This window comes from Vigna radiata, unplaced genomic scaffold, assembly GCF_000741045.1.
Source record: "Vigna radiata var. radiata cultivar VC1973A unplaced genomic scaffold, Vradiata_ver6 scaffold_184, whole genome shotgun sequence".
NCBI classification, from domain to species: Eukaryota; Viridiplantae; Streptophyta; class Magnoliopsida; order Fabales; family Fabaceae; genus Vigna; species Vigna radiata.
The window spans coordinates 395,813-409,847 of record NW_014541999.1 but is presented as its reverse complement, the minus strand read 5'-3'; the positions used below and the strand labels follow the sequence as shown (position 1 = coordinate 409,847).

Genomic DNA, 14,035 nt, shown 5'->3' with positions numbered 1-14,035 from the left:
AAATCATTTTGTCTTTGCATACCCAACCATTGAAAACCACACTTAGAACACCTACCAAACCACTACATGACACATATTCAGTTCCACCACTGCTTTAGAACAGAAATATAAAACATGGTCCGCTGCGAACAAATAGAGGGCTCCCTCTATTGCACTTTGTGTCCAAAACACAAAAATAGTTCTGGTAATCGTTTACAGGTCTGTGGTAAACGATTACCACATGGTTTTCTGCTGCATCAGTTCCTAAGGACTTGAATTCACGTCTTGTACTAAAAATCATGTTGTTTGATTCATCATTCAAATACATTAACACTACATTTCAATGCAAACTTTATTCATTAACAATATCTTAATAAAGGCAACTTCCATTTTTATAACATTCAACAAAATACAAACCAAATTACAAAACATATGTTCATGTTACAATTTCTACATATTGCAATCTCTTAAGAAATATTTACAAATATCATTCATTTTTTATTCTAAGCAATCCTACATAAGGAGTTCTAAGCGCTCTACTCTTGTAATGCCTTCGTGACCCCATCCTGACATATGTCTTCATTGGAGGACGATCGGTGGACATGCCTTTTTGGGAGATGCCTCCCGAGGAGATGTCGCCTGGGGTGATGCCGCCCGGGGAGAAGCCTCTCGGGGAGATGGACGGTTCTTCACAAGGCACACTCTGTCCACCATCCTCTGGTCTTCTTCGTCTAGTTTTCTCAAATGCCACCTCTTCCTCCAACACAACAACCCTCCTTTTAAGTTCTGCAACTACACTTTGTTGCTGGTGTAAAATTTGCATAAAACTCTCTCTGCGTTTTCTCTTAAGTAGCTTCTTTGCTGATGCCTTGTCATCTTTCATCTTTTGTCTTGGTTCATCCTTAAGATCATTCTTATCCTTCATTGTACCAAATTCAACATCAACATCAACATCATCATTAACCTGAAATTCAACAATTCAAATCATACTAGGAACACAATTATAATAAGAAAAATCACTCTAACAACATACCACATACCAGACCAGTTTCCAAAGCTCCTTTCACTACGTTGTCTCCCAAATTTATATTCATCCAATGCAATATTCTTGGATTTTTTTTCTATAGCACATTTGGGAGGAATCAAATTCTCACAAAATCATACCTACACAAAATTTATCATGTTAACTGTTACTCAATAACTGAATGGAAGCCACAAGACCGATATCAATTTCAACATTGTAAATCAATAAAGACAACTTACTTGCAACATGTAAATACAACCATCGACATAAACGTTCGTTGTGGCTTTTCCTTTCTTCAAAGCATCTGAAGCTTTGTTCAGACCACGTACCAAAAATTGATACACTAAAGTACCCCAACAATATTTACCGAAATCATTTAAATTATCAACAATTTCAAATAATATGGGAAACACTCTCCCATTACATTGTGGAATTAATATCTCACAAATTCCAACCAATATGTACAAGCTACAAAAAGGAGAAGAAGGAATGGTTTTTACTTTCTTCATCATACATTTGTGTACCAAATTCAAATCTCTTGTTCTATTGCCAATGTATTTCACACATCTACTTCTTTCCATTTCTCCCTTTAAATCTATCTGCTTCCCATCTAAACTCAACCCCAGCCATAAACAAAATTCTTTCTCTTTCATAGGCACAAGTTTCTTTGCAATTATAAAACCACTACTTGAATCCACCCATTTAAACACTAACTCACTCAAGATTTTCCTACCAACTTTAACATTATCAGTCAAATCTAAAAATCACCAAAAAGGAGTGCCTGCAATCACTGACTGGTGCTCCTTTCTCAATAGTTTGTTCAAACTACATGTGTACTTTGTTGAAACTGAGTGACGAACCGTCAACTGCACACAAATTCAAAAAACCAAAACTTTAAAACCCTAAATGAAAAAAATACACAAAACCCAAACTCCAATTACCAAACACTAAACACCAAAACCCACCAAGGATGAAAGCGCTTACCCTGCTCGAAGAACTCGCCATTTCTCAAAAAGAACACAACGAACACACTAACAACCAAACCGTGCAATGACAACGTCACCCACAAAGCTATCGGAATGGAGAAACTGGAAGACAGAGAAGTCGAAAATGGAGAAACTGGAAGAGGAAGAATTCGAAATGTGATGAAACAGAGAAGAAAGATAATGTCATATTCAGATCAATCTGGGCAAGGTCAAAACTAGAGTGTGAAAATTCGAAACCATTCTTCATAAATGACGTCACATTTTAACTTTTTTTTTGTTAAAATAAACCCCAATCACATGCTGACACGTGACAATGTTAAAAGTGTGTCAAAACAATGGTGTCAAAATATCGGAGTCCTTACCTATAATATTATTATGTCACTCCTTTTTTATGTTGCTAACATCTTATTTCCATTTTTTTTATTGGAATATATATGATAACTACAAGTAAATGTTGAAGCCATCAAAGGCAGAGATGAAAACTGGAGGAAGCTGTGATTCAGCGTGTGCTTGTCTTTGGTCTCAAATGTGCCTCTGAACGTGACATTAGCGTTTGCATGTACCCATTTTTTAAGCACACGCAAGGTTCTCACTTTTCTCTTTCTTATTGCTCTCTTCTCCTAAGCCACAGTTTATCTCAAAAATCGCTTAACTTTGTCAAACTCGTGCATGCCAACTTCATCAAACTGGGTCTTAACACCTACACCTATTTGGGTAATCGCTGTATCAACCTTTACTCAGAGCTCGGCCACATCAATGATGCATTGAAGGTGTTTGACGATATTTCTCACAAGAACACCACGTCCTGGAACATTTGCTTAAAAGCGTTGCTGAAAAGTGGCCAGCTCGGCAAGGCCTGCCACGTGTTTGGTGCAATGCCTGCTAGAGATGTTGTTAGTTGGAACTCCATGATTTCGGGTTATGCTTCTTGTGGGTTTTTAAGTCATGCGTGGGAGATTTTCGTTGAAATGCAAGGCACTGGTGTGAAACCAAGTGGGTTCACTTTCTCCATTGTGATGTCACTCGTGCCAAGCCCCTCTCATGCTAAACAGATTCATTGTAGGATGATCAGAAGTGGGATGAATTTTGATAATGTAGTTCTTGGGAATTCGTTAATAACAATGTATGGAAAGATTGGTCTTGTTGAATATGTTTTTGGTGTGATTATGACTATGAAACACATTGATGTTATATCTTGGAACTCTTTGATCTGGGCCTGTCAAAGAGCTGGGAACCATGAGCAGGCTTTGGAGCTGTTCTATCAGATGAGAAATGCTGATTTCTTACCCGATCAGTTTACATGTTCAATATTAATGAGTGCCTATTCTAACTTGCGAGACTTGGACAAGGGTAAGCAGGTTTTGGCCTTTTGTTTCAAGATGGGATTTGTTTATAATAGCATTGTATCCAGTGCTGCTATTGACCTCTTTTCCAAATGCAACAGATTGGATGATTCTGTTCAGCTCTTTAAGGAACAAGATCAATGGGATTCAGCTCTATGCAATTCCATGATTTCAGGCTATGCTAGACATGATTTAGGGGCAGATGCTTTGCGACTTTTTGTGCTGACCTTGCGGAAGAATATCAGGCCAACAAAATACATGGTTAGCTCTCTTCTGAGTTCTGTTTCGGTTTTGTTACCAGTTGAAGTGGGTAATCTAATCCATTCTTTGGTTCCTAAACTGGGTTTTGAGTCAGATGCAGTTGTTGCCAATTCACTTGTTGACATGTATGCCAAATTTGGGTTTATTGACGATGCCTTGAATATCTTCAATGAAATGAAAATTAAAGATTTGGTATCATGGAACACTATACTGATGGGACTGACTTACAATGGGCGAGTGTCTTCTACCATGGACCTCTTTAGGGAATTATTGACTAGAGAAGACATGCTTCCAGATCGAATTACACTAACTGCAGTTCTACTTGCATGCAACTATGGGTTATTGGTTGATGAAGGAATTGAAATATTTTCATTAATGGAGATTAAATTTGGAGTAAAACCAGGAGAAGAACATTATGAATGTGCTGTGGCGATGTTGAGTAAAGCTGGCAAGCTCAAAGAAGCCATTGATATCATAGAAACAATGCCATATAGAATTACCTCTGGTATTTGGAGGTCAATTCTTTCTGCATGTGCAGTTTATGGAGACTTGCAAATTATAGAAGGAGTTGCAAAGAAAATAATCGATAGTGAAACACAGACATCCTTACCTTACTTGGTATTGGCTCAAACATATCAAATGAGAGGTAGATGGGAGACCATGGTTCGAATGAGGAAGGCTGTGGAAACTATAGGTACTAAAGAGGTCATCGGACACAGTTGGATTGGAATTAAAAATAACTTATACACTTTTTCATCGAATCAGTTACAACATTATGGTGGCAAGGATCTTTATTTGCTGTTGAATTTACTGGTCTGGGAGATGGAGAATGAAGGCTATTTCTAAAAATTGTATAGGCCTAAAAATGTAAGAAAAATTGTAGCAGTTGGCAAGGAATATGAATGTTGACTGAAAGTGATAGTACCAGAGGAGGGGGAAGAAGGCAGAAAATATGATTTAGCGTTACAAAGTACAAATTAAATCAGTTATTTATATTATTTTTCATAAAAAAGTATTTACACGATACTCATTCCTTCGTTGTTAATCGATGTGAGAATGCGTTTAGTTTCACTATAATAAAAGAATGGTAGGAACACTGTAACACTTTCTTAGTACATTATCTAATGTAAATGGAATAATGACTTGTTTTAAAATAGACAACAATAAGTGATAGAATGTTACATAATTTTTTACACAACAGATATTGTATTAAGGATTCAATAATAACTAAATCAGTTATACATTAATAAAACATTAAAATCATTACAAATACTTGATTTTTATGTCTCTCCTTCATACATTCACACTCTGTAACTAGCCTTCGCCCATCACTGGTTTTGGCTCATTGTTTCGTAACAGAAATTTATGGTATGTATGGTGTTTACACCAGGCATATGTTTAATGTTTAAGAGTATACTTCCCACAACCTACTTTTGACAAATCCATCAAAGAAACCCATCTGACTTTATTTCCGTTGTCTTTTTGATAAACTACAAACAGTCTATCAAGTTTCCCTTGCATACAAGTAAAAATCTCAACTTAAATATAAATTCAACAGTAGATTTTACACATCAAAAGATAAACTCGGAATAGCAAAACTATAAGATTAATGAAAGCAAAAATAATGAAGAGATGCCACATGCCCTTACTCAAGGTTCATCGTTCTATCATGCAACAAAACCACCAATCATATATTCCAAAACATCAATATACAACCTCACTTTATTACAAGCATAGAGGAAGCACAATGACATCAAAAATATCAATCCTATAAGCAAACAACATAAGAAGGGAACATATCATCATTCACATGCATAAAAATCTTTGGACATTCCACGAGACTGAGTCCTCGTTAAGAATAAAATAATGTGAAGTCATAAGGCTTAGAATAAAGACTGAAATTGAAATGTGCAAATTTATATAATGCATTGTACGGATTTATTTAAATTATATCGATTTTACTATAATTAATTTTTGAACTATTATATATTTGGAGAGGGACCAAGTTATTCATTCTTAATAAGAGATTCATATTATCATCTATTCATAATGATGATATTCAGCTGCCAATCAACTAAATAGGAATTAAGCACAAAAAGATAGTTAAACTCAGGTTAGAAGAATCTCAGAGATGTAAAATAAATTATATCCATGAGCATTTATGGATAAAATTCACAACGAGTAAGAATTAAATATTATAAATGGATATATGGATAATGAATACGAATATTTGTTATACTCAAATGAATAGAAATTGAATATTATAAATGGATATATACAAATATTTTTTTATCACATGTTAACGAAACATGTATGATTATCATATTATCTTATTTGTTAATATATATATATATATATATATATATATATATATATATATATATGGATTTGTTAATGTCTATTTTAGTGAACAAAAGTATTATAGATTTTAAGTTTTAAAATTAAAAATATTTAAATAAATTTTGTTTTTTATTATTTTTTATTTTAAATTAAAAATAAAAATTATTAAAATACACTAATGTTAAAAATATGTTTTTTTTATAAATAAGAATTTTTTGTCAATTAAAATTTTAAAGTTATATAAGTTAACAAACTTTATATATATATATATATATATATATATATATATATATATATATATATATATATATATATNGGGGTTTGCTAACTTGCGTACGCCTGTTTTTCAGTTGGTACATTTTAGCAAGGTGTACCGGGTTTCAGTAGACAAAAATATCCTTATATCATGAATTCTAAGTTTTAAGGTTAAGGGTATTTTAATAATTTTCATTCTCAAAATTAAAAAAATAAAAAAAACCCCTAAATTCTTACCCATCTCTCTCATTCCTCTCAATCCTTTTTCTTTCACTCCAATCTTTTCTCTCTCATCCCTACTCTAGCCTCAATTCAAAAAAAAAATCAGAAACAATGCCTTATTTTAATAATTTTCATTCTCAAAACTAAAAAAAGAAACCCCAAACCCTTACTCACATTCTTCATTCTTCTCAACCATTTCTCCTTCATCTCTCCCACTCAAACATCTTCTCTGTCATCTCTGCACTAGCTCCAACTAAAAAAACACTCATTATTAAATAAAATGGTCAGAGAAAAAAAATACTTACATAAATAAAAAAATTAAAGCACCTAATTTTTTTCTTTATATAATTTAAAATAAAATTTCAAGGTTTAGAATTTTTATTATTTGATTTTATCGGAATTTTATTGTATTTTGATTTGTTTTTTCTGTCCCTTGGCAATAATATGTATAGTGAAGATAATGAAATTAAAGAGATTTTGAATGAACTTTTTTTGTAAGATGAATATGTCAATGACTCAACTCTTTACAAAAGTAAATCGTTTAATAATGAGTGTTTTTTTAGTTGGGGCTATGGCAGAGATGACANAGAAAATGTTTGAGTGAGATAGATGAATGAGAAAGGGTTGAGAGGAATAAAGGATGTGAGTAAGGGTTTGGGGTTTCTTTTTTTAGTTTTGAGAATGGAAATTATTAAAATAAGGCAAGTGTTTCTGATTTTTTTCAATTAGGACTAAAGTATGGATGACAGAGAAAAAAGGTTGGAGGGAAAGAGATGAAAGAAAAAGGATTCAGAGGAATGAGAGAGGTGGGTAAGGATTTAGGGGGTTTCTTTTTTTATTTTTTTAATTTTGAGAATGAAAATTATTAAAATACCCTTAACCTTAAAACTTAGAATTCATGATATAAGGGTATTTTTGTCTACTGAAACCCGGTACACATTGCTAAAATGTACCAACTGAAAAACAGGCGTACGCAAGTTAGCAAACCCATATATATATATATATATAATTTGGACTTTGTTTGAAAACCTTTTGTAGATTTTCTTTTCTAGATTTTCATAACTATACAAATTTTTATTATTTTTATATATTTTTGTACGATTTATTTTTTAAATTTTTATGGTCAAAACATTTTGTTTAATGTTTTAAAAGTAATTCTAAATACCCATGGATATTAAAAGAATGCGAATATCACCATTGACATCCCTATTCAAGACTTAAGAACTAACGTCTACAACTAGGCATTTTCAATGATGCAGTGTAATAGTGTACGCAAGAAATTTATATTCGAAATAAACTGAATTTTGTACAATTTAATTACATTAGAACCAAGTTAAACGAATATTCAAAAGCCAAAATTTCAAGTATCCAACAGAAGCTGCTGCACTACTCGAAAAGGTTTAGATAGTATCAAAGATTTAACTTTCTAAAAGTTGTTAGCTGATCACTGGATTACGGTGTAATAAATAATCAATTTTACATCACTTCATTGGCATTGATGAAAAATGATATTGAATGGTAAATCTTACAGTAATTTGTTGACCCTTATGTAAAATGACAGTCCAATCATACCCATCGAGCACCAAAACTATACATGGTCTAAGATTTTACATACGAATAATCCTTCCATCTAGTGATTCCAGATCTAAATGTTCTCCTTAACACATCAATCCGTTCAGTCAAGATAGAATCTTTTAGCTTTTCCATTTCAGCATGTTCCTTTTCCATTAACAGCTCCAGATCGTCAAAATGTTTAACCTTGTGCAGCAACTTATCGATCTAGTTAACAAATAAGAAAATAAAAAAATAGTTAACCCCCCTATTTAGAGACCTGAACCAGAGATATTACGGTGCTGATCGGAGATGAAGATATAAAAAATCATAAACTAAGAACCTGAGCTTCAATTATAGTTGCCACTAAATGTTCAATCTCTCTGACTTCCTGGTCTGCCAACAACTTTGCTCGAGCAGCAGCAGCTCCAAGAGCAGTTGCAGTAGCGGCTCTTACACGCAGTGGCAAAGGTATTTCTGCAAGAGCAAACTCGGATTAAAGGTGACAAGCAGCTACTACATACAATGTTTATCCACAAATACATAAATCAACAGAAGATGCCCAAAACAATAAGATAGATGCATGCTGCTGTTAATTTTAAAAAAATAAAAAATTAAAGCTCTCTATTTCTCATGTCCGAAGTAAACCTCAACTGAGGCATCTGCAAAGGACAAGTGATAGATTGAAATAAATGCTACGGTTGGGGGACCAAACTCATTCTTCAAAATCATGATATACGCAAGAAATCAATCTTTCATGCTATAATTTCCCAACAGTTTCTCGATACAGAGCAAGAAAAATACAAAACCATGTCCATAAATTACCCCCGGTAAGAAGCAACCGGTAAAAGAACTATCAAGTCGAGAATAGCACACTTGATCTTTGAATTTTTTATTCTTAACCTTATGTTTGTGTCTATACTATTTTATTATTTTTAAGCAGTCCTATACCTATTCCCTTTTACTCAATTGTTTATACTTCATCCTCGAATTTTATAGCTCATCTTAAGTAAGCAACCCTTGCCCTAAAATGGGTTACTTATAATCAAATATGAAGTGTTTCCTGTCTGGAAATAGAGAGACAATTTTACTAACGGAAAACTTGATTAGCAGAATGATCCCAAACTATGGAAAATCTCAAATAGCTCAAACTTTAAGTGAAGCATCATAATCCCACGTAAATCACTCTTTCCCTTTTCCATCGGATTTACCTTCTCTGTCCCCCAACTTACTGTGGTCTGCATTTGTTTGGAGCCTCTGGAAGGAGCGTAACTTGTGTGTACTTCAAGGAAAGACCAATGACCTGGATCAGTGTATTAACATGATGTATATACAATGGGATTTCAGTCCAGGATCATGTCTCACAGGATTGTAACAAGAAGCATGCTTGAAAGGGGAGGAAGAGAAGATAATTGGTTCAGATAGCTGGCAGGGTAGGCATGAATGTGTATACACAGTGACTTTTTTCCTTTGCCTGTACTTGCCGTATTTTATGGTTGTTATCGGCTCAAGTAGGGAAGGTTTCTTGGTTATTACTATTTACTAGTGTAACGGTAAATAAGATATAACACCCTCCCTGAATTGTTGATCTTCCTCTAGATTTTTAGCATGCGGGTTGGTACCCCCTTGTAGCATATCCATATATTTTGATTGCTGACAAAAAAACAAATACTTCTTAACCAGTTTTTGGTGTCTTAGGCCTATGCAAATAAACTTGCAGAGCCTTGGTTTTGTGGCTTAGCCAATTGAAGAATTTAACTTCTAGCAAATCAATCCAATCCAAATCCTTATAATACCCCATTACAAGGTACTGCCTCAAACCTTCATCTGACAAGGAACATGAACTCACCATTGCTCTCCCTGATATGGTTTCCTAATACAATGTCCACCTGATTACAAAACCTCACTTTACTGACAAATTAATCTAGTATTGTAAGTATTGAGAAGTATAACATCCAAAAAACAAAGGCTATCAACAAAAATAATGGAAAAGTATAACCATTATTATCATTATTCATACAACTTGCATCGAATGAGCCAAAGTTCTTTCGTTTCACATATCTAGGAAAGTAGATAAGTTTTGGGGGATGCAAATGTATGCAAAAAATGAACTTAATTATATGGATTGTCAAAAGAATATCAAAATACCACCTTAGTGTAAAAAAATACCTGATATAGAGGACCTCTCCATCTCTAAACCTTCTCCCTCAAGATCTCTGACACAGATAATAACGAGTATAAGGATGGTATAATGGCTAAATTTAATAGTTACTAGTCAGCAAAATGTCATTAATGAAAATAAACTAAGAGGCTTCGGGCAGACCTTGCTGAATCTTCTTCAACATCAAATATCTCCCTTGGACACAAATTCTCATCACAAAGAGCTGAAACAGCAGCATCAGCTGCAGCAGCTGTGATATGAGGGTCAACCACATTAGAGATCAGTCCCACCTAATTCAAAACATAAAAAATCCATGGTCATACTGAAGGAGGTGAAAGCAATAACTGATTCGAAGCAATTTTATTTCAAAAGAATATCAAAATATTACAACCAATATGCACATGTTTTTTCATGGTTTTTATCCCTGGATATTCAATATATACTAGAGATGAGAAGGCCAAAGAGGCATTTACACAAATTAAACAGCTATGATATGAGCCTTTCGCAAAATCCAAAAATGTTACACATAAGGTAATTCCACAGCAAGTCGGTAAAAAGGGAATGCAACAGATTAGAAAAATTATAAGTTACACATATAACAAAGGACATGAAATTCAAGACTACCTGATTCATTAGTGAACCACTGGAATCTGACAAGGGAGTGACACGCTGTCTTTTTGAAGGACTTTCCTTCACAGCATCTCCGTTCTGCTCATTTTCATTTGTAAGCTCGGGAGGTTGATCCTTTGTTTTTGAAATTTCTTGGCAGTCGGATGAAGATGACTGAACTTGTTTTGCATTGTTCACCACAATACCATTAGCACCACTACCGTTGACATTTCTGTGAGCAGGGCCCAACATGAGCTCTCCAAAAGGCAGCTCAATTAGTTTTGAGATACAATCAAGTTTAGTCTTGGTTTGAACACTTTGAGCAACCAGTTCCCAGTCATCCCCATGCTTCAAAACAGATTCCAAAAGGAGAAGAATTTCTCCCTCAGTCCAGACAGTGTCATGCTTGCCACTGTTTTCACTTGACTCACTCAATACGAAATCCTCTGCAAACCTTTTCTCCCCATAATTCCCACTTTTGAAACAATTTGCACAAATAATGAAATTATCCTGCACAATATTAAAAAAAAAAATAGAATAACCAATAAAGATACCAGTTCCAGAAATATAAGAAAAATCCCAGATAGAAAGCTTAATGACATGGAACTTTATAAAATTAGCTTAAGAGGCAGACAAAAGATAGATAAACAAAACTCCCCAAATTAATTAACTTCAAACATGCTTTGTCAGCATACATTCAAGAGACCATGGGGATGTTAAATGAAGTCAATAAACTTCATTTTCCAACAGATGAATATAATACATATGTAAGGGTAGAAATGGTTTACAAGTATACAAGCAGAAAACACTCTCCTCTATTCAGAGCATGAGAAATAAAGGTTATCATGCAGTTCTCAAAATCCCTCCCTTATTCACACTTCTTCGGGCATAAAGTTAATGTAGAAGATTTTAACCATCCAAACACGACGAACCCAGTGCAAAGCACCAAATACCGTGAAACAAAATGTCAGATGACCCCCACTCCTTCACTCAGATATGAAGAGGAAATAGAACCAAAGAATTGCACAATCTATCACTAAAAGAAATACCTTAATGCATAAGAAAATTATTTAAAAAAAAAAGTAATAACCTGGGTACATCGGTAATGTCCTGAACCACATTTGCCACCACAAAGCCCACAGTTCCCCTCTTTCTGCCTAATCAAATCCCCATAAATGTCCGAATAGGAGGCGAGCGGCGGCAATTTGAGAGAAGCCCCAGTCGCATTTCCACAGGTCTTCGCACCGCGAGGCACCAACATCGGCTTCAACGAGTTTGGTGTGGCCGCCACCCGAATCCCATTGGGGGTTCCTTCTTCGAGGCGAACCTTGCACGGCTCCTCTTCCTCCTCCTTCTCCGCGTCCGCGGCAGAGGGCGTGCCGTAGTTGATCAAACCCCAATTCTCTAGGAAATGGAACGCCTTGTGCAGAAACGTGACGTCACCAACCAACGATTTTCTGACCTCGGTGAATGTGAGCCTCCTGGAAGGCTCTTCCCTGTACTTGTTGATGATGAAGTCTCTGTATTCTTTGTATATCTTGGGCGTTCTCGAAATGGAGCTCGCGTCGAAGAATTCCTTGAATGCTGTTCTCTCCCTTTCGTGAATTTCGTCCCACGCGAACCATCCTTACAAAACGACGCTGGTTAGGTGGAAACGGGTAGAGGAAAAAATTAGGGTTGGGAGAAAGAATGCTTACTTGAAGAGCTTGGGATGGTGTAGAGTTCGAGTTCGGGATCTGAATCGTCCAAGCGACCCGGGTTTGAGTTAGGATCTTTTGTGACTTCCATGACGGAGGCTCCGACTGACCCAAATACGGTGGCGTGGGCTATATTGCGTCAGATTCGGCGTCCTTGGGGATCACTTCAGAGGCAGACACTTGTAAGTTGTAGCAAGACCAATCATTCACGCCGTTAGTTCACTTTTCTAACCCGACCCGATATCTGCTCCCATGTTTTTAGACGGATTGCACTTTTAAATAATTAAATAAATATAAAACTCAGGTTTGATGTTGTTAAAAAAACAATTTTCTCCTCACCAGAAAAAAAAAATCATTTGAGATAAAAAATAATTTAAATGAAAAAAAATTTCATTCAGTTTTATTATTTGATCTTAGGGAGTTACTCTTTGTACCTCTCCAATTGCCTCCCCCACCTCTCCCTTATTTTTTCTATTCTTATTTTATCCTTTAGTAAAAATTTATATTTAGAAATAAAATTTTATGATTTTATTCTCTCACCCCCAACCTATTTATTTTCTTTTTATTTTTATAATTTCATCTTTACTCTTTTTTCTCCCAGTAATTTTTTCTCCTATTTTTTCCAGAAATTCTTTCTCCTACTATTTTTGTTTATTGTTGTGGTGTGAAGTGGATTGAGATATTGAGATTGCCTCAAAGAAAGAATATGTTGTTCACTATCGGTCGTGTTCTCTATCAAACCTGGGAAGCTGTTAAAAAGCGACGAGGCAAGGTATGTAACTCCTTCGGAACCGCTTAAACGGATGTGGGTATCCGTCGACGGACGTCGACATCCGTTATGGCCTAAAATGTTGTCGTCTTCACAAGCACACAACAACGTTATGTCATCTTCGCAGGCACACAACAGCCACACAACAATCACAACCACACAACGATAATCGAATAATACTAAAAAATTACAAAAACGAACCTGGAAGGAAGATCCCGCACGGCACCACCACACCACCGAACTGCACCCACCGCACCACCGCACTGCACTACACTCAGGCACTACCACTCAGCAAAGTAAACGAAGGACTGAAGGATGTGGAAAGAACGTGAGAGAAGAAGAGGCACGGGGCTCAAAATGTTTTGGGGGGTGCTGTGAAGGAGAGTAAAGGTAAATTTAGGGTTAGGTAAAAAAAGTAAAAAATAAAAATGTAAAAAGGGTATAAAAGTAAAAGAATAAGGACAGTTTTGTAATTAAAAAAAATTAAAAAAATTGGGAAGGTGAAAGAGGCAATTGGGGAGGTACAGGGAGTAACTCCCTTGATTTTAATATTTTAAACAGAGTTAGCTTCCAAAACATGTTTAAAAAAAAGGAAATGTAAATGCATGACTTTTAATTTTCTTCATTATTATTTTTCTTCTCTATGACTTCATTATTAAAACATGTAAACATATGACTTCTAAATCTTGGAATATTATTAATCATTGTTACTTTTTATACGAACATAATTGAAAAATAATTTAAAAAATTAAATAAATTGTAATTTTATTTTAATTACAAATAATTTGTTTTTGTTTTTAATTTTCAAGTTATTTTTGGATATGATGTCATTAGGTTT

General features: G+C 34.8%; 2 protein-coding genes and 1 long non-coding RNA gene across 5 annotated transcripts; 2 read left to right on the top strand and 1 right to left on the bottom strand.

Annotated features, from left to right (window-relative positions):
- Positions 1-2,436: 2,436 nt before the first annotated feature.
- Positions 2,437-4,746, top strand: LOC106778824 (pentatricopeptide repeat-containing protein At1g43980, mitochondrial). 2 transcript variants are annotated; one of them, XM_022776335.1, is made up of 2 exons: positions 2,437-2,574; positions 2,731-4,746. In XM_022776335.1, the coding sequence occupies exons 1-2, from the start codon at positions 2,547-2,549 to the stop codon at positions 4,437-4,439; spliced, it is 1,737 nt and encodes a 578-aa protein (XP_022632056.1). In that variant the 5' UTR covers positions 2,437-2,546; the 3' UTR covers positions 4,440-4,746. The 2 variants fall into 2 exon arrangements, with proteins under 2 accessions (XP_022632056.1, XP_014522307.1); XM_014666821.2 differs by having other exon boundaries at positions 2,437-4,746.
- A 3,153-nt stretch (positions 4,747-7,899) lies between these two features.
- Positions 7,900-12,692, bottom strand: LOC106778856 (SWI/SNF complex subunit SWI3A). Of its 2 annotated transcripts, none has more exons than XM_014666852.2 (7): positions 12,429-12,686; positions 11,822-12,357; positions 10,747-11,241; positions 10,285-10,412; positions 10,131-10,177; positions 8,305-8,438; positions 7,900-8,189 (listed from the first exon to the last, which is right to left on the bottom strand). In XM_014666852.2, the coding sequence occupies exons 1-7, from the start codon at positions 12,517-12,519 to the stop codon at positions 8,010-8,012; spliced, it is 1,611 nt and encodes a 536-aa protein (XP_014522338.1). In that variant the 5' UTR covers positions 12,520-12,686; the 3' UTR covers positions 7,900-8,009. The 2 variants fall into 2 exon arrangements, 1 of the variants encoding a protein (XP_014522338.1); XR_002666283.1 differs by lacking the exon at positions 7,900-8,189 and adding an exon at positions 9,173-9,850 and having other exon boundaries at positions 8,324-8,438; positions 12,429-12,692.
- Positions 12,693-13,091: 399 nt separating this feature from the next.
- On the top strand, positions 13,092-13,680 carry LOC111240737. Its single transcript, XR_002666284.1, has 2 exons — positions 13,092-13,200; positions 13,325-13,680. It is a non-coding gene; the product is annotated as an uncharacterized LOC111240737 (long non-coding RNA).
- The last annotated feature ends 355 nt before the right edge of the window (positions 13,681-14,035 follow it).